The sequence below is a fragment of the Aulostomus chinensis genome, chromosome 6 (assembly GCF_037954235.1).
Source record: "Aulostomus chinensis isolate RoL2024-O1b breed Wild chromosome 6, RoL_Achi_v1.0, whole genome shotgun sequence".
NCBI lineage: Eukaryota > Metazoa > Chordata > Actinopteri > Syngnathiformes > Aulostomidae > Aulostomus > Aulostomus chinensis.
Genome location: NC_141325.1, coordinates 26,381,684 through 26,402,325, shown reverse-complemented (window position 1 = coordinate 26,402,325; position 20,642 = coordinate 26,381,684). Strand labels below are relative to the sequence as shown.

At 41.2% G+C, this 20,642-nt stretch overlaps 2 protein-coding genes across 7 annotated transcripts; both read right to left on the bottom strand.

Moving 5' to 3' along the window:
- Window positions 1-2,958: 2,958 nt before the first annotated feature.
- dbnlb (drebrin-like b) lies at window positions 2,959-11,382 on the bottom strand. 6 transcript variants are annotated; one of them, XM_086207201.1, is made up of 15 exons: window positions 11,143-11,380; window positions 9,207-9,262; window positions 8,872-8,984; window positions 8,703-8,777; window positions 8,236-8,385; window positions 7,318-7,395; window positions 6,814-6,965; window positions 6,646-6,700; window positions 5,653-5,724; window positions 5,305-5,428; window positions 4,907-5,023; window positions 4,520-4,594; window positions 4,244-4,302; window positions 4,073-4,154; window positions 2,959-3,126 (listed from the first exon to the last, which is right to left on the bottom strand). In XM_086207201.1, exons 1-15 carry the CDS (start codon window positions 11,223-11,225, stop codon window positions 2,990-2,992), a joined length of 1,428 nt encoding a protein of 475 aa, XP_086063327.1. In that variant the 5' UTR covers window positions 11,226-11,380; the 3' UTR covers window positions 2,959-2,989. The 6 variants fall into 6 exon arrangements, with proteins under 6 accessions (XP_086063327.1, XP_086063328.1, XP_086063329.1 ...); XM_086207202.1 differs by lacking the exon at window positions 5,653-5,724 and having other exon boundaries at window positions 11,143-11,382; XM_086207203.1 differs by lacking the exon at window positions 4,520-4,594.
- Window positions 11,383-12,837: 1,455 nt separating this feature from the next.
- ube2d4 (ubiquitin conjugating enzyme E2 D4) lies at window positions 12,838-18,379 on the bottom strand. Its single transcript, XM_086207200.1, has 7 exons — window positions 18,099-18,379; window positions 16,955-17,018; window positions 16,754-16,785; window positions 16,585-16,662; window positions 16,340-16,445; window positions 14,547-14,640; window positions 12,838-14,439 (listed from the first exon to the last, which is right to left on the bottom strand). Exons 1-7 carry the CDS (start codon window positions 18,120-18,122, stop codon window positions 14,394-14,396), a joined length of 444 nt encoding a protein of 147 aa, XP_086063326.1. The 5' UTR covers window positions 18,123-18,379; the 3' UTR covers window positions 12,838-14,393.
- Between the last annotated feature and the right edge of the window lie 2,263 nt (window positions 18,380-20,642).

The following is a 20,642-nucleotide window of genomic DNA, read 5'->3' as shown; positions in this document are numbered from 1 at the left end:
ATGAGGTGTGAGGTTTAAACTTTTACTGTAACATCAATATATACAGTATCCTGTGTGAGGATTTATCAGTAATTTTACTGTTATTGCACGGAATTATTCTATGACAATGCTTTTCCAAAGTCTGGCTATTCAATCCTTTCATCCGTTTTCTTCCACTTATCCTGTTAAGGGTCACGGAGGGGGGTGGGGGGGGTGGAGCCTATCCCAGCAGCCTTCAGGCGTGAGGCGGGGTTCACCCTGGACGGGTCCTCAGTCCATGGCAGGACCAACACATAGAGACAGACAACCATTCACACTCACAGCCACACCTACGGTCAATTTAGAGTATCAATCAGCCTCGTCCCCATTTGCATGTCTTTGGACTGTGGGAGGAAGTCTGGCTATTCCACCTCTTGCAACTAACGAAAGAAATCTGAAACCTATGAGCAAAAACATCAGTTGTTAAATTGAAAATCCCCAGCTATTCATCTCAGACTTTCACTGACACCAACATCAGTTGAGTGTGTGAATGAGAATGTGGAGAAAATAATTTATATCCAATTTCCAGAAATAAAGTGAGTCACTATCCTGCAAAACATTTAAGTGGAACAAAGAGCCCCGTCAAGGTCAGAGCGTGGCAGAGTTACTGGACCGGGTTTTCCAGTGTAAAGCAACACCGAGATACTGTACATTACTACAGGAATTTAACTTTTAAACAACAAAAAAATGGTGTCAACATTTTAAAATGTGAAAACTAGGAGTTTCCATATCGTGTTGGCATGAGTGGAAACAAACCTAAAACTAGATCGCCGATGAGCTAAAACAAGATTGAAATATTCTAATTTAAACCCAATAGAGCTGTAGAGTAGCTCTGAATCATGAGGGGACGAAGCTGTAATTTATTCTGGATCATTTTGAGAAACCCATGCACATCCACATCTTTAATATGTGCAATATATGGTGTTTGTATTTGTCTCAGAGAATTATTGATGCACAGCATCAATAATTCTCTCTCATATATTCAATGATTTTCTCCCATCTATCCTGTTGAGGGTCATGGGGGGGCTGGAGCCTATCCCCGCAGCTTTCAGGTGAGAAGCGGGGTTCACCCTGGACAGGTCACCAGTCCATCACAGGGCCAACACATAGAGACAGACAACCATTCACACTCACAGTCACACCTACGGTCAATTTAGAGTATCAATCAGCCTCGTCCCCTCTTGATGTCTTTGGACTGTGGGAAGAAGCTGGAGTTGGGGGCACCAGGCTGATTGGATATTCTAAATTGACTGTAGGAGTGGCTGTAATATAATATATATATATATATACACACACACACACACACACGTGTGTATGTGCAAACATATGTACTGGGTATATATGAACTGTATAAGGGAATGTAGTACATACACATATGTCTTTGTGTACAAATTAACACGAGTGGAAGGGAGAGTATCTAAAGGATGACAAATGAACAAACCAGTAAGGTAAACATGTGCACAGACATCCATAATTTGCTAGTCAATAATTTATCATGTCTCAGTGTGTATTTGAATATGACTGAGGATTGTGTGAGAAACCAAATCAGATTTGTTTGAAAATGAAACTTATGCATTAGAGGTGAATTCCCCAGCTGGGGCCTCATTCCAGGAAACTGATTGTATATTGCGTAGCGAGCCTGTATATACGTCTGAGTTCCTGTTAAACCTTTGAAAATCCCTTAATAGTTAAAATATTTTCAAGCAGCCTCTGCTGTGCTCGAGTTATACGAGAAGGAAAGACAACAGAAGTGTATTTATTCATTTTATTATGAAGAACGCCTGTGCATTACAATAGACTCTGGAAAAACAAACATGAATAATGCAACGTATATTTGATGATGCCCTTTTCTATTCATTGATTCATTTTCATGATGTCAACTGACCACAATGCTTTGAAATGCTATTTTGTTCCAAGAAAAAACAGTGCACTTGCATAATGTTTGTATTAAAATGTCACAGAGGGCTTTCGTTTTCTAGGAGTCACTGCATTCACTCGCCCTCATGATGGCACCATAATATCATATTATTTAAAACTTAACCTCAGACCAGTGAGATTCCAAAAAAAACTGAAAAGAAAAGCTGTTGACCTACGTTTTCTTCTTTTCAGCGTGTCCCTGAAAGCTTTAAATACGTTGAAATGTTGATTTAGTTCACATGAGGAAGGAATTGAGGGAGCAAGAAGCCAAAACAACCATGATACACTCAGTTAAAGGGTAACTTAACCGTTTTATGCAATCACCACCACCTCAGCTCACTAAATCCACCACGCAGAGCAAAGCAAACATAGTAGGATTCTTAAATATTCACTTCAACCACAGTCAGATGAATACTAAAACATAGCTTTGAAATTCACACAGGATTCAGGTTCAGTCACATAAAAAAAAAAAAAAAAGAAATAATCAGTCTTCCGGTAAAGAAAGGCAAAAACAAGGCAAAAGGATTTTACTTCAGCTGGTACCATCATTGTAGTTTTTCCTGAAGTGGACAGGAGGAATTGCTACAACAAGTAACAAAAAAAATTATACCTGATATTTAACTGAAGTCACTTTGTAAGGAATGCAATCTAGAAGTGCGATTAATGCTCACCATTTAAATTCAAACATTAACAGAGGCTGATATTGTACTCGATCACATTTAAAAGGTAGAGATTTTTTTTTTTTTTTTGGTGGTGGTGGTGGGGGGGGGGGGGGGTAGGGATGAGAAACGGCAGTTGCATTGCGATTTCTCAAAAATCCCTTCACTATGCCATCACCTCAACTATTTACTGGAATTCCTTTCATGAAATGAAGATCGATTTGAAATCTTCTGGCCCTCGATTACCTTCCATCCATTGGTCCGAGATGTGGAGGATCTTTGCTCCACTGCAGCTGCATCACTTGGATTTAAGGACCGTGTGTTGTTTTACTGCAGAGGTCCTCTGTGGCAGCAAGTGTGATGATTTGGGAGGGGGTGGGGGTGGGGGTGTTGACCTAGATAAGCTCAACATAATTGGCTGGGAACATTCCAAAATGGCCATCGGGGCCGTATCCTCGCCACCAGCCCTCATCTATCATCTCGATACCAGTGATGATCTCATCAGGATCGAACGAGATCTCTGTATCGTCAGCTGAAGGAGGAGAGGAGTAGTTTAAGTGCACTGTTCACAAACATCCTCCGTGGTTGAATCCGTGAAACAAGACAAAGACAAACCTAGTTTATAGCTGAACGGTGGAGTGAATTCCCGGATATGACATGATTCTAATTTCAAGAGGGTGCACTTAACCGCAGACACTCATAATTCTAAAGATTGTGCATTAAATTCCTCCTGACGACACAAATAGTTTTGTATTTGTGTGTTGCTTTAAATGTACAGCAGCCTGAGCGCATACCACCCATGAAAAGCTGAGTTCCTTTTTCATCAACTCACGCTTATCGATACAATTGAAGAGGCAAGGTGTTCCTGTGCTTCCCACTCCCATCACTAGCAGCTGTGAGTGTGTTTCAGCAGTAATTAAACTCATCTGTTATTTTTCTGATTGGTAATGATAATAAAAAAGAAGTTATTAGGTGACATCTGCAGTTTCCATTTTGTGAGAAAACAAGTTTTTGTGAAAATTTTCTCACTAACTGACAGACAACCATGTCGTCTGATGCTGGAGTGAGTTACTGAAATCCTGGAGAGAGACGGTGTATTTCAAATGTGGCGGGTTATGTGCCCGGTGTCTGTTAGAATCATGAAAACGAAGCGAAAGTTGTGCACTCTTTCGATGGAGGCAAGTGCAGACAAGGGGAATTTGGCATGAGGACACCAACAGGCCGGGGACATGCAAGTGAGCTCACATTGGTTTGTTGTATGTCGTGATCGTCAAGATCCCACTAACTTGTTTTGAGATACCGGCAGCAAACCAGTACTTGACCACTGCACCAATGGCACAACTGCGAGCACTCCAACTATGATCAGTCAGCGACATTTGACATCCTAGTGCTGGTCTGGTCCAGCCAAAAAACTGAAAATGATGGATCACTGCTGCATTCTAGTTCAACTCTGGAACAGCGAGAGAGCAAACACCTACCAGCCTGGTAGTCGTACAAGGCCCTGGCACAGATGCCTCTGTCTGGTGTCTCCTCAGTCGCCTCATAGATGTTGTCCTCCACCTGGGAAACAGAGGCATTCGATTGGGTTAAATGTATGTTGGATGGAGGGAAACATTGCCTCTACTATTGAGAAGTAACTGAACAAACACCTGAGGAGGCTCTTCATACACTGCGTCCTGGACATTGGAGTTAGCGGCTGGCGCTTCCTCTGTGGAAAAAAAAGAGAGCGAGGAAAAAAAAAGAGATTGGAGTCTGATTTTATCATAATTTCTACCAGCAGGTGGCAGCAGCTGATGCTGAGAGCTCAGAGTGGCTGAGTGGACCACATGGTGATAACAGCATGATTCTAATAGGTGGATGAGAGGAATGGAGAGCTGGTGTATGAAGGGTTAAGACTAGGATGCCATGTGTGAAGCCGGTCCCACCTTTCTGCGGCTCCTCAGGGACAGCCTCCTGCTCATCATACTCACACCTGGACTGTCCATCATCCACATCTGGCTCTTATCACCAAAAACACAAGCACAGACATGCATATACACACAGGAACACACTCACAAGTCCACACATGTTGAAAACCATGACAGAACTTAAAAACCAGGAGTATTTGTGGAATGCTGAGAGAGAAAACAGAGCGAATGACTGAAGAGAATGATGAAATTCATGATTTTATGTGATACATACATGATTATATGAAGATGATTGCACACAGGAACAACACAGCGAAACAAAGCACGGCACATTAGCCTACGTAGCTATGAGACTGTCAGCCGATATACATTGTGTGAATTTTCAGTGTTTGAGTAAGCGCACACCTGCGGCAGGGACTGGAGAGGCGGAGCCTGCCGGCACAGGGGAAGCTTGGCGCTGAGGTGCGCTGGCTCGCTCTGTTTCATACACTTGCTTAGACAGAAAAGGGCTTTGCAGACGCCCTGAGCAGAGACACACACACAGAACCCCCATATATGCACGACGGACGAGAGAAGAGCAGAAGAAGAGACAACGTGATGGCGACAAAGTGTTTTAAGGATGATCATGACACAACGAGACAGTCCGATGGCATAGGATGGCACTGAGAGTCCCCCAGAGACAAAAGCCCAATAAGTAGCACCTACCCACTACCTAGCAGGGAGGCTCAGAAAGCCTCAGGGGGCAGCAGCAGAGGCTGTGACATTAAGGCACAGAGATGTATGTGGTTGAAGAGGGGCGGTACCTGGCTGAGGGCTAGCAGGGGCAACGGGTGGGACATCTGAGTCACTGGGAGTTATCCCCCTCTCTCTCTGCTTGAACATCTCTCTGGGGTTCACAGCACGCTGAGAGATGAGAGAAGCCGCCTCCTACAACAAAGACATGGAGTAAGGCAGGCTATCGGCACAAGACAGCTTCAGCTGAATGTAGCGGCACATAGTTTTCTCATTTAGAGAGTAAGTGAAAAGTGAGATGTGTTTAGTTCAGCCTTTAAGAGACCCCCATAAGATGAAAAAAAATGGCTTGAGCTCAGGGAGTGAAGAAACAGGACAGTAGTCGGTCAGAGGAGAGCACGTTGAGGAGGGGAACTCACGTTGGCCTTTTCCACAGATTCACCTCCTCTGACTGCATTCTTCGGGGCAGCCTGGTTCTCCTCCTGCTCCTCCTGATGATGTTGATATTCATGTTGGCACTGCTGACATTAGCTACCCCCTTAACTTGTTAATGAAATCTGTTTACTAGTTTACTACTCAAAAAAACTACTGAATTTTGAAGGGTAACAGTGGACAGATTCCACACCAGTTGACCATACCTGTTGATTTAAGTGACACTCCATCCAAAACGCCTGTATTTTTTGCCTTTCAGGTACTCACAAATAGGTGTCTTTAACTCACAAAACATTTCGTTCCCAGCCTTCTTACATTAGTTCTTTGTGACTCCAGAATCCAGGAAGAGTCAGCCATGGATTATTAGGCGACTGACTGCTAAAAACAAGAAAAATGTCCAAAAACATTTGTTTACAAACTGTCGAGTGCATCATCCACTAAAATAACATCTTCTATAACTTCCTTTTCAGGGTCACCATGATCGAGTGTGGAGCATAACCAGCCGACGCATTAAGCTAAATCAACTCACACTTCCTCACTCAAGTCAGCACCTAACAGAAGTATAAAGGTTTGTTGGTTTTTAGCTTAAATCAAAGTGTTTACTTTGTACTAGTGATTACTGGGCATACAGCAGGATAAAGAAGGCATGGGTTGTACCAGACGATGCGCTTGCAAGTTTGTTAAGGGACGTTTTTGGCCAGTTTTGCTGTTCTTTCACTACAGCGGTTTTAGCTGTCACTTGCCATTAGTTTCAAGCAAAATAGATGTGGCTGGCTCTTTCTGCATTCTGGAGTCACAAAGACGCGATGCAGCAGGGCAAAACGTCATGTGTCTTCATGAGCTCAAGACATTTACTTGAGAGTACCTGGGAGGAAATATACACATTTTTTTAATTGTGAAATATCGCTTCAAGTGTCTGTCAGGTGACTTCACATCAGAGGACTACTCATTTAGTGTGATCTTGCCAGAGAGCGACTCACCCGGTGTTGTTTCTCCTGCTCTCTACTCTCAGCCTCCTGCTGCTGTTGGTATTTCCTATTTAAAAAATTGGCATCCATCAGACAGAGCAAATGTAATTTGAACCTTTGGAGAGCAGTTACTGAGGACTGGTCCCCATCAGGGTGCACCTTCCTTTAGCTGCTACCTACTTCTGTTGCTCGATTTGCAAGGCTCTCTCCTTGTCCCGCTTGTCTCTCAGTGCTGCCTCCTTGGCTTCTCGGTCTTTCCTCTCTTTTTCCAGGTGCTGACGCTCTTCCTCTGCCTTGCGACGCTCTTCCAGACGGCGTCTCTCTTCTTCTTTCTAATTAAAATTAACACAATTATTTACAATAACTCTAGACAATTTGAGATAACTGCCAGGCAGACAGCAACATTCAACAGGCAACTGGTGTTCCTGTGTATTGTGTTAAGTCTGAATTGCAAACTCAAGACAAGTTTGCTGAATGAAACCAATTCAAAATGAATCTAAACTACCTGCTTTGTACAGTAGTTTTTTGGCATATAAAAAGGATATAGCAAAAATGTGTCAACTGGTTAAATGCTGCAATATTTCAGGCAGTTTAACGAGTCGGATCCAAACTAAAACAAAGTCATCACACACAGATGAAGCTGCTGCCTGCATGAGCGTCCAACACCTCCAGAACCAATAGTACCTCTGCCTGAGCCCAGAAGGTGTCCTTGTTGGTCTTTCTGATTTCTGACATTGCGTTGGTCTTCTGGTAAACGGAGCCCTATGAGAAGAAAGCAATTTAACATGATTGCATAGACACGACAACTTAATATTATAAGATCCACTAAATATGCAGCAGGGTTCAACGGTAACTGTTTATGGGCCTCCTTACAGCCTCACATTCTGTTCAACTGTTCAAAAAGACTGGGAGCTTCACTTGACAACTGCATGATCTGAAATTTTAGAGAGGTAAGGTATCCATACGATGCTTTCCATTCTCCCTCGGTGATTTCTATTAAGTAAACAATGTTTTGACCTGATATTTCCACTTCCCGTGACACCAATATTGCAATTAATATTTAGAAAACATTAAATACGCCCTCATGAACTTTGTGCGTGGTTACATTTTATTGTTTCACTGGTGAGTGAGGAGGGGTGGTGGAATAATGGTGAGGATGAGTGTGCTACATTCTGCAAATACCGCTGGCTGTTACTGGCAACTGCCCATTACTACGTACTCATTAAAAGGGCTGAACAGTAAAATATTTTGGAGTTTGAACAATGCTCCCATGAGCTCGTGAGGTAGTCTCAGAGTAAATCACCGTAATTATGTGTTAAAACTAATAACCTAATCACATACAAGAGGGCACTCAGACCGAGCTCAACTCCACCAAGGAGGTATGACATCATAAGAATTGGGTCAATTCATGTATACAAGTTTTTGAGTTTGTTCTCCTCTCAACATGCAGAGTTAAGGTCCTAACATGTAAGTATTGTAATGTGTGTGTCAAGAGCCCTTTACACACACGCCTCCTTAAGACGGCCCCCACTGGTGGTATGACTGGCAAGCAGCTCAGAGGGTACAAGGTACAACTGGGTGTCCAGTGCAGGCGCTGCATACCACGGGACCCTGAGGACCACTGTCCTGGAAGCGGCTGGACGCCTCTTTGTGGAAACTGTAGTTGGCTCCTGAGGCTTTGGCCACCTTCTGCATGATCACCTCGGGTTCCACATCCTCCTCTGCTCTGGCGTTGACTGTCACGTGGGCCCCCTGAAACACCAAGGCATCACCGTTTCTTGTAATACTCAAGTTCAAGTAGTTCATGAATGCACCACCCACTGGTTTGTGTACAAACACTATTTACTCAAATGATGTGAAAGACATTGGCAGGACTCCCACAAGGCTGCAATGTTATTCACACAAACGCCTGCAGCTTTGCTGAATGGTGTTTCTTTATTTGAGTCCTACTGAGAGCCATCGTAACATACAAATCAGCACATAAATAAACTCCTCTGTAAACATAACCAGGCGGTAGTAGAAACTCAAATGTATACTTTAACTCAACTCAGACAGGAGTGCAGTGTTACCTTAAGAAAATTGGCCATGGAGCTGACATGATTTGCACATATTCCTTTCCTGGCATCATTCACTCCTTCCCCAGTCTGAATCACAAAGAATGAGTATTTAGTTACATGCCCAAGAATGACCTCCCTCCACTCAGAGCACCAACATACAGCGGTCAAATGGAGCACTAACCCAGTTGATGAGGACATATTTAGGCAGACCAGAATTTGGATCCTCAACCCGGCAGAAAGCATACATCACTTTTCCACTGTTCAGCTCCTCAACCAGCTCCTCCAGTCCTCCATCTGAGACATAAACATTGTGGAAAAGTTAAATGAGCGCTGTGGTTTGGTTGTGTAACCGGGGGACATTTTTTTCCCTTCACAAATGATGGGTTGTGAAAGCAGAGGCAAGCATTTCCTTTGTGCTGATATTCCAGCACTATGGCTGCATGCTGACAATGGCATTCCTGCACACATCTGATAATGTTGGGCTGAAATGATAAAATCTTGATAAGAGTTGCTCACCTCCCTTTTCTGCCAAGCGGATATCATTACTGTTTCCCTCATAGGTGAACAAGGCCCTGCAGGGAATATCAGAAAAAAAAGCTGCTAAAAACTCACAAAATGATTCAGACAGAGCGTAGAAATGAGTCAAAGAACATCTTTTATAAGCACTCAACTGCGTGAAGATGCTCGATTATTATATAAATCAAAAGATGATGCTGACACAAACTTACCAAAGTAGCTTTACTAAGCGCCTAAGTTATCAACTGAATTTTTCCATAAAGATACTTTTACAGTTAAACCATTTTTTGCGCATGTAAATGAGTCATTTTGGTCATCTTCAAACAGAGGATACCAGACAAAATCCCTTACCGTCTGGGTATAGTTAACACATCCATCATTGCTTTCTAAGACCTGATGAGACTTCCTCCTGATCATCTATTTCTAACCACTCAGCACTGACAGGAAAATTACAAGTTTGTCTGATGTTGTTCTTACAGTTGATATTCCCAATGATTCTTGCAATTAAAAGGAGCATTTTGAGTATTTTTGGGGGGGATATTAGACAGGATACATGCAGCCACACTACTTCTAGACTCTTAAATGTAAGGATTCACGGCTTTTTGGGGGAATTTTATAACAGAATATGAAATCTTTGGGTTTTAGATGGAACACTTGTCAGTTTGGGCTTTTCCTGACATTTTATAGATTCAACAATTTACTGACAATCAGCAAAATAATTGATTTCCCCAAAAAGATTGATTGATAAATTGAGGTAAAGCTGTACTTAAATAGCACACAGAGAATTATGAATATTCGTGATAACCACAGCCTTTTGGTTCCATCTTACTCATTACCGTTTGGTCACTATAGACACATAAGAGTTGTTTTTAGCCATGTGACATAAAGTGACTGACATGAGAAACATCCATCCCTCCATTTTCTATACCGCTTTTCCGTTAAGGGTTGGGGGGAAGTGGAGCCTATCCGAGCTGACACCGGGCGAGAGGGGCAGGGTTCAACCTGGACGGGTCACCAGTCCATCACAGGGCCATCAGGAGCAATTAGGGGCTCAGTATCTTGCTCAGGGATACTTTGATAATCCATCAATAGTTTCATTTAACACAGGAGGAGCACAGCATCATTTCTGCTTGGTTTGCTAGAGGAACTAGAATGATTATCTTACGATCAAGTTTGCCGGTTAATTTACTGGTGACTTGTCAATGAAACTTGTCAGGACCATTTCATGCATTAAAGAGGGGAGGGTGATTTGTGGGGCTGCACAGTCACAAGCTGCCCAACGTCTATAAATGTCATTCATTCACAAGAGAGGAGTTTCAGAGAGGATATGGGCCAGCAAGGCTCCCTGGGTAATTAATCCTTCTGAGTTAATTAAAACCGGTCATCATTAAACATGCGCAGGTTGAATGTTACCCTCTACAACAACTGCACACCTCGGGAACATGAAGGAAGGACAGGAAGAGCCTTGATTTTACTTTTACATATTGACCATACATTGAACTTCCTTTCTTAACAGGAAGTGAGCAGGTCACAACGTTACTCATTCAATTTCATTACGTACAAGTTTACCCAAAGATAAGTATTAATGTTACAAGCGAAGCAAAGACAAATGACACTCCTGTTGGCTAGAAAGATGTAATCGTTAACTAAACCTTACCAAATACTAACTACACTAGCGATAATTGGCCCCAATTTTAACACGGATCATAAATAGAAAAGGCTGACTTCAAGCCTCAATAATCTCAGCACCGTTCGCCTGGTGTCTTCATGCTTTACAAAGTAATCCCATGCCACTTTACAGGTATATCGAGCGGAAGGTTAACAGTCACGCTAACTAACTTGACTCGCTCAAGGCTAGCCAACACCGCAGCTCGTGCAGGAGTGTCTCCTATTCACGGCTTAACGTCTCACGTTTAGGCAAAATGCTGCTTCTTACCAGTTGGTATTGGACTTTTCATTAACCACCTCCTTATACGCCGATGTTAGTGCGGGGCCGTTTTTGCTGAGGTTAACTGCCATGGCTTGTTGGGTTCAGCTAGCCAGCTAGCTATCCGGGATGCGCCCTTCCTACGGGGAGGAGTGGCGACGATGCTGCTGACTTGCTGCTGCGCGCAGGAAGCTTGCTTAGCTAGCGGCTACTCCTCCAGCCGCTGACTCTCGTTTAGGTTTGTGGACAGTCCGGGAAAGCGGGGTCTTATGGCTTTATTTATTTTTCCTCTTCAATTTATAAACATGGCGTAATTCTGCGCCTAATTATTACCAACCACGCATTTTAATGTATCGAAACATCTGAAAGAATGTGACACCGCATAAAGTTGTGAACAAGGTAGCATCTCAGCACGAGCTGTAGGGAAGGGAAACGCATCGACAGTACAGGGGTTAAGTTCGTGCTGGTCAAGTTGAACACAAAATTTTTCGCAGAGAAGCGAAATGTTCTGAGACGCTCCACTTCCCACACACTGTCCTCATTATTTCACTAGGTATTTTGACTTAATTTACCACTGACTGGTCACACTAGCATCCCCTTCAACTATTACAGAAAGAAATGATGGCAGACAACGGTAAACCAAGATGATCTTTATTAATATGTCATGACAATGTCAATAGTTATCTCGTGTGGACAATGTGAGGAGATGTGGATATCCAGGGTTAGCACACAAATTCAAAATCTTTAAGCTGCATGAAGGCCGGCCCTGCAGTATTAGAAAGCCAGGCAGAATCTCTCAACAGCAAAAAACAAAACAAAAACAAAACAGTAATGTTCAAGCAAATTTTCATGTCTGCTGTTGAAATGACTCACCCATTAGGGGACACTTACAGCCCTGACAACAAATGTATGTTTTTGACACTTTGTATATACAAGATGAGGGTTAAGGCTAAAACTTTAGTCAGGTGTTAGGCAGATGAATCGTAACAAAATCCCTGATATCTGGCAAATGGCTGTGAGAAGGTTCTCCAGAGTGCAAAGCATGCCAAGCTGCCTATATTAACTCTATCGAGCACGATGGACAAAGAGTTAATGGTTGCGTCAGTATCGTTATGATCGAGGCCGCGTTCAGTCAGACAGTTGGGAGATACTTAGCTTTTAAATAAATAGCCAGATAAACAATGTACATCAAGCCTGCACTAGAACTATGACACATCATTTTCAGTTACAGTGGGGCAGCAAAGACCTTTACTGCCTTTAGAAGATATCTTTTCAAACCCTTGGTGCATACTTGTAGGACAACTGGTTTTGAAGATTTTTTTTTCTCTACAGCAACTCACAACAGCACCTAAAACATGGTGTTAATTCTAAAATTAAAGCCTCTATTTTTCATGCTTTGCTATGGACCTTTTTTTTGGAGTCCAATAATGCCTCAACAGCAGAATTAGTTTTCAACTTTATACCATCATATAATTCCCTTTATATTGGCAGCATCCACACATTGGTTTAATAATAGCAGAATATCCTAACTACTTTGTTCAATAGTCACAATGAATAATATTTGAAATAATATTTTAGGACACATAGCAATCGTAATCAATTCTGATTACATGAATGAAAAAACACCCCCCCCCAAAAAAAAACAAAGACAAAAGTACCATCCAAACCAGTCAACTGAGTGTATATTTATCCAAACAACCCCCCCCCCCAAAAAAAAATATCTTTGCAGAACTAGTCATGACTACAAACAGAAGGAAACGCTAATAAAACATCTGCTACACAAACCAAGACAGGTCATACTTGCAATTATTTATGCCTTTATCTCGTTAGCACACAATAACAAAACTAATAAGCTAAATTAACTTATCACTGATGTTGGGGAGTAAAATCCATTATTACAAGAAAACGACATTAAATAATTAACTGCAAGTATGGCCTTTCTTGTCGGCCAAAAGTTTCTCATCACCTGATAATTAAACAACATTAAGATGTCATGGCAAGTTCTTCATATCAAATAACTGCGTTTGCATGGATTTAAATAACTGTTCTGCAAAATGTCAAGTCTTTTTCAGTTCCCATTCTGAGCACAAATGACACAAACCGAAGATCAGTAGCATGTACATGTATCATTTAAAAGCCATTTGCATCAAAGTGCTGTCCATAAAATTATTGGAAATGGCGTGGAGGAAATCTGGAGCGGGATAACAAAAGAATTCTGAAATGTCCCATTAATATTCCTTTTAGTGTGTGAGATAATTTTGTGGTGTGAATGAACTAGTGAACTGAAATCAGTATTTTTTTTTTTTTTTGGAAAACCTACGATAACGGCCCAGGTCATTTCTCTCACCGTTAGTCACTGCTTCAGAAGGCTGATGATTGAGCTAAATACCTGAGTAACTGTACTGAGGAGGTAGCACACAGCTCAGCTATGTGCCAAGGAGGAGTAGCTGTTCAGGCCTGGTCAACAAGCAACAGTAGTGTTTGTGCACTATGACACCAGCCATGAATGGTTTCTTGTACTGGATGCAAGTGAGAAGAATGACATTGACATTCGCCCTATGGTGAGCTGAGGGCCAGCTAGCTCTTAACAGCAGCTATCCAGGGCCATCAAACTGCATTTTCAAACGCAGTGGGTGAAATAGACCAGTCCTCCTTCACATTGTTTTGGGGTAGAGACAGTATGTGCCAACCGATAAGCTGCTGGTAATGGCACCGCACCATTTTTGTTGAAGAGGGAACATTCTGTCTCAATTGCACATAGACCGAAAATAATAACACAGAAAGGCCACTAAATACATGGAAATACAGTGATACAAGACATCCAGTGGGACACAGAGAGCACCCCTAAGACAAGGGGAGAGCTAAAGCTCCTGAATCACTCAAAGATTTTCCTTTCTGAGAAACACAACGATATGACATTAAGAGTGACAATGATGCATATGGATAGCAACAATGAGAGTGATCAACAAAAGCAGAAGTAACAGTTTTAAGTCTGAGTGTGGCGTATGGACTGAAGAGTCTCTGGTATTCCGTGCTTTCAGGAGGTCCTCCTCAACAGATCCATACCAGTCATGAAGGACAGCACATGATAGCAGCTCAGCACATGGAAAGCCAGGTGGCACTGTACCTCATAGTAACGCTTCCTTCTCCAAAACATGGGCTCTTGTCTAGCTTTTGCCCTCTGCTGCACATTTGCCTCAAGTTACAAACCAAACATGTTTCTTTCGTTCTCCTTTTGTATTTTGATCTCCCTGGCACTCTCACATAGCGTACTTCTGCGTCCATTCTCTTGCTAATTTGTTGTACCTGTAAAACAAATGCAGATTTTGGAAAATGTCTCAAGTGAGCCAAGATATCAACAAAAATAAAAAAGGGTTACTGAAACAGTGAGGAGAGGTGAGAAATGCACTCACTTTTCCCTGTCAGCCTTGTATGTATGGGCGATCTCTGGTACCAGCGGGTCATCCGGGTTTGGATCACAAAGAAGAGAGCAGATTGACAATAATACTGTGGAAAAAAATTAAAACTTCATTAGAATTTATTAAGACAAAGAGAAACTGACGCGCTACATCCAGAAAAGTTGAGACTACCTACTAATAAAGAGCTAGGATGTTCAAGCTGGTGTTGCTGGTTTTAGAAGAGCTTGTTTGTCAATGACTCTATTAGAGTTAAAACTCTTATTAGAGCACAGATCTTCACGCAGGAGGTGTGTGCGATGTAGTTTAGTCACCACTGTGTGGGCTATTGATCCAGTGTTTTGAACTACAGTATATCAACATGAAGTGCTAGACTTACAATTCATGGCTTTTGTTACTGAAATGCTTCATAAAATCATAGTTAATGTGAAGTTAGTGCTAAATGTTTTCTCCTACATGCACCGGCCTTTGGCGGGAACATTAGGTTAGAAGCTCATGTAATTATCACTTTCTTTGTGAGTGCAAACGTAAGAAAACGCTCTCTCCCTCTACCCCGTGCAGACAAACCAACAGATATTTCATTCAATTACTTTTTAAATGTTTGAGGTTTTTGCTGGGGTGTTGTTTCAGTATTGGTATCAAGATATTTTCAACAGGTATGGTATCAATGTCATAATTTTGGTATTGTGACAACATTACTATAGATGCACTTTGCCAAACACTTTAACTTCTACGATACAATCATATTGTGTCGCTTCAGAGGGTCATTATACTGATCGAACATTATGTAGATGCACAAAATACCTATCTAGCAGCAGTTTAACAAGCAGAAATACTACATGTGTGAAAGAGAACATACGTTTACTATATATTATGTACTATTGTTGTACATCATGTACTCAGCTCAGTGTGATTTTGATCTTAACCAAAGTTAAATCACACTGGCTTCCTGTGACCATCAGCTGGTGCTATGACTATGACATGAATTCAGCTTGTAGATGTCTCCAGGCCATGATTCTCATTAACTGTATTAAGTCTGGACTGGCCATGTCAAGTTCAGTTACAACACTTTATTGTTACAAGGTGAAATATCAAAATCCGCCACAACATGGATCCGGTTCCCCTGCTAGGAATACAAAGAAGTGTAAAAACACCCCATCTCAGTTCCTGTTCCCTGTGGGATTATGACCATACATAATTATGTTCAGACAAACACCAACAAAAACAAGACCTTCTTGATTAAAAAAAAAAGGTAAATAAAAAAAGTACATTGGACTCCCAATTTCTCTGAAATTATGTGTTTTTGATCCACAATAAAACACAACACTTCCTGGCTATGACCGCACAAGACCACGTAAACACAACACTTCCTGGCTATGACCGCACAAGACCACGTAAACACAACACTTCCTGGCTATGACCGCACAAGACCACGTATTTATGTTTCTCATTCAGTTCCAGCAAGCGAAGACTAGAACCTCAATTATGAAGACTTGAAGAAGGAACGAAGGGAGCCAGCTGTCTACAGCCATGGAGTAATGTCATGTATTTGACATGAGGGTCAGTTTCTAGTATGATACAAAAACCAGTAACAAGCCATAGAGTTCTATCTTCAGAGAAGTTTGAATATTCCCCCTGAATAATACACATTCTGTACACACGTCTTCATAAAGGCACTACAAACTGAGTGGTTTCAATGAATAAATCTGGGAGTACTACTGTGAATTCTCATCCAATGACTGTTCTCTTGAGTACACAAGGTATTTTAAAAATCAGATATTTTCCCTTACCTTTTGATACAGTAAGTGCAGGTGACCATTGTGACCTCAGTATGTCCAGACAAATACTGCCATTGCTGTTTATATTAGGATGGTAAATTTTTGTAGTGAATGCAACCTGTGACAAAACAGAGCAAGTTTGCTGTAATTTCCCAGACGAGCTAATGATCTTTACCATAGTAAATGAAAAATTAGAAACATAAAGAGCAAGAGAAAAGTTTGTCAATATGTGACAGAAAAGCCAGACCCACACTCACTTTTGGGGGTTTGAAGGGATAATCTGTTGGGAAGTGAATAGTGAGAAAAAACACTCCACTCTGATATGGGCTGTCACTCTATTGAAATAAAAATAGATACATGTTAGCTTCTCATAAGCAATTGTTTGAGATGCATCTTCCAACTGGATGAAAACACAACCACACTTACCGGACCCATTATCGTTGCCTGCCAATGAAACACTTAAAAAAAAAAAAACGAAAAGAAAAGAAAAGGCATCAGTGCATTTGTTTACCCTCTAATTATATTATATAACAGCACCTTTAACAAATCAATTTTTCTTTGGACTCTTCAAACTGATGCATGGATATATAGATACAAACATTAAAAGTAATAGTCCTAACTTCTTACAATCATCTCCAACTGGTCCAGCAGAGCACTGAGCAGGTGGGTCCCTCTGCAGGTCTGACAGCTCCTGGAGGCAACACAATGAATGACATGAGGAAAAAGCCTTCATTTTCCAGGTCAGTTGCAGTGTTAAAATTAATTTTTTTTTTCAGTTTCTAATATCAGTAAAATTTCTTTCAGAGTGAAATAAACTGATGCTATTGCCTTGTCTGTAATCTGCATGTCAAAGGTTTATCGATAATTGTAATTTTTGCACCATGGTATTTTTTGAACATAAATACAATTAAGAATGCCCTAACTCTGAGATTTTCAAGGAAAAATAAATGGTCTACAAAAATCAATAAGGCATAAAACAGTATATAAATTGTTATTTATTATATTAAATGGCCAACGCCATTATGACTTCATTGTGGCAATGGGCACAAACAAAAGATGCTTGAATCTAATTCAAACCCGTTATTCAACATCTATCCTAAGGAAGGCTGTCTATTCAGATATATAAATAAACACCTTGGCCTGCTCCAGTGCCCCATATGCCACTCCATATATGGTAACAGTGACACTCGGGTTCAATTTTGGCAACCAGCGAGCAGCTGTCATTCAACGACTAAACACAGAAGCAACTATAGTCTTGTGCCGGGCCACCAGAATAAAAACTTCAGAGGAGCAATGCGACTGCATAAAAATCCTATATATACTGAATAATAAAGATATTCAACCCGTACAATCAAAAACTACTAGCAAACTCTGAGTTTAGCTAAGCGCTAGCCTAGTGTAGTCGTGCAATTTGGGTTTAATAAAGTCCTCAGAAGTGAGAAGAAAAAAAGGGGGGGAAATCAAGACAAAGGGAATACTAACCGAAATTTAAAAAGTATCTTAGCTTTTTATATTATTGTGCTGATAGTTAGTTACTTATAGCAACAGTAACTGTGGCACTGAACCAACAGGACCACCGGCGCTTCGCTCGTCTTTGTTTGTGATTTAGCGTTATTCTTATCAGGAATAACATGACAAAAACAAAGTACGTACGGCTGATTTTAACTACAGAAACAATCAGATACAAAGACCGTGGTCACAGAGAGTCCAAAATTCAGAAAAATATGTCACAAGGAAGGTATATTGGCACATTAAAGATATATACACTCACCTTCTGAATTCTTTTCAACGCCATTGCCTCAATGGCTATGCTAGGTAGCCTACCAGCTAACAGTTAGCTCTACACATATACAAATTGGGTTCTATGGTCGCGTACTTTCAAATTACACCTTACATACAATTAAGAAATCGCGTCTGACATAAAGTCGGTTTTGGGGGTTTGGTTTCTTGAAGAACTTATGCGTCAAAAACATTGAAAATTCGTGGTCTTTCTGTAGCTACTCAGCACGGAGATATTTTGCTGTCTCTCCTATATCACTCTACCTCTGTTGGTGCCCGCAAGACAGTTTGGGAAAACATCGCGAGATTTGTCCTACATGTGTCGAATTGACAACTTCGCTTGTTTCAATATTATGTCTAATAATAATGATAATGATAATATGAATGCTACTACATCTACTGCTAATATTACTACTACTACTAATAATAAATTTTGAAATGTATTTGTGAGGCATTTTTGAAAAGGTGGGCTAAATATTCCGAAGAACTGTCAAAATGTTTTGTTTTTTTTAATGGGGAAGGTATTATTGAAATGTGTTGTGCAAGTGTGTGTGTGTGTGTGTGTGTGTGTTTGTCCCTCTGTGTTTATGGTCTCTATTTCATGTCATTTTGAACTAAAACTCTTAAGCGTCTTATCTGCCCAGCCTATTTTTGACTGTAGCCGTCAAATTTGTCTCTTCCGTTTCTTATTTACATCATTACACTACATTACATTAGGGCAACAGTTGTTTATTGGAATTTATATTTTATACACCATTAGGTCAGTGGCTAATATGGAACAAACCAGCTCAACCAGCCTTAACAAGTGTGGCTAGGTGGCCACAAGATGTCACTATTTGAAAAGAGCAAAAAGACATTCTTGCATGCCCGAACAGACCTAGTTTCACTTTTACAAGAAAATGTTTTGCAGTGCAACTTGATTTATCAAATTTAATGCTGCATGGCCCAGCACTGAATGTCTTTGTGTTCCGCTGAATTTGTTGCAGAGCAAAAATGCAAAAGAAACCTTAGCACCAAAGTATTGTGAGGCCACGTGTATTATTCATGGGTACACAAGAAGACAGAAAAATACTATAAAATTATCAGTCTCATCCATTGTAAAGGCATATTCATCTGAGTCAGCTGCATACTCTGGTTTCTGCACAGCCTTGTTTTCCAAAGCCTCATGAGCTTCCCTTTATATGTCTTAAACAAGGGTGAAAAAAGAGCTCTCATTATTTTAGTGAGTGTGTATGAATGGGTTGCAGTGTTCATTCTTCTTAAATGGCTGATTCAGTGTCAGGTTGAGGATCCTATCGTCAATGTGACACTGAGAGGGACCATTTTCCTTTTGGAAAGCAGAAGATTCCTTCAGATAATATCTTATTGTTTGCTCATCTCTGTGCTCTCAATGACCTGCCTGTCCTCAGGGCCTCCCTGTAATCAGATTCAGCTAGCAGCAGAGGTAGCACTTTGGGTCTTATGCAGCAGGGGCCTTGTGTTCTGAGTTTGTCTATTTGGAGAGGCAGTTTGTCAGTGTGAGGTTTCAGACAAAGTAAAGCCCACGCTTTGTTGGCTTGAAGCCTCAGTTCCCGGCGTGTCCCATAGTCACCCCTTGGTAATTCCTTCTGAGATCTCAAATCACATTGGTTAGCTTGCTACTGTGCACTTTACAAGGTTTGTAGTTGACCGAGCCACTATTCCTCAGATAAGCAGATACAGCCCATCTTTTAAATTTTCAAATCAATAGTCAAATATTTCCTCCTACAAAGCAACACATCCCTGACCTGTACAGGGAATTTCCCAGCGATACCCAGAAGTTGAGTCTTTAGTTACTCGCCTGGTGCCCCAAGTTCCAAATTGATGTATGAGCCAAGGTGTGAATGTGTCAGGCCTTGGATGATATGGGTGGGGGTAGAAGCTTAGCTGACCTGTCTGCAGAATATAGCCTATAGTGCTGTTATTTGAAACCACGGACTCAGCAGACTCCGGTGATCTGTCTTTATGGTCACATGAATCATCATTAGTAGAAGTTCCATTTTATAACAAAAAGCTTCTCATTTATTGTGGCAGTTATGCTAAAGCTAATGTCTAAGCTTGAGTACATTCCTCTCGGTGGCACTTTTCCCATGGTTGCCATGACCAACCACATACCTTCTCACTGTCATTTTCAAAATTAACTTAAATTGGTCTTGTTAATGCCTGCATTATCCAATAAAAGCAAAACCAATTAATTCAGAGCACAAGCTGGGCTCACAGTCCCTGGAGGTGTTTTACCTTCGGTCAATGTATTAGTTTTCTGAGAGCTCTCTTATCGAACAAAGATCCATTGTTGTCACATACTAAGACATATTTGTTCACTCCTTGTATCAATGGTCTTGATTTGATTATACACTCAGGGTATATGTGCAAGCAGGAGTCATGTTTGTGGTGAAGTCAGCACTCTGCACAATCAAATAATTCTTGAGCTAAGCAACTGGAAAAAAGGTCATTATGTATGAAGCAATCTGTGTTTCATGGCTCATTTCCTCAGCTGTGATTTGATTTTGCTTGTCAG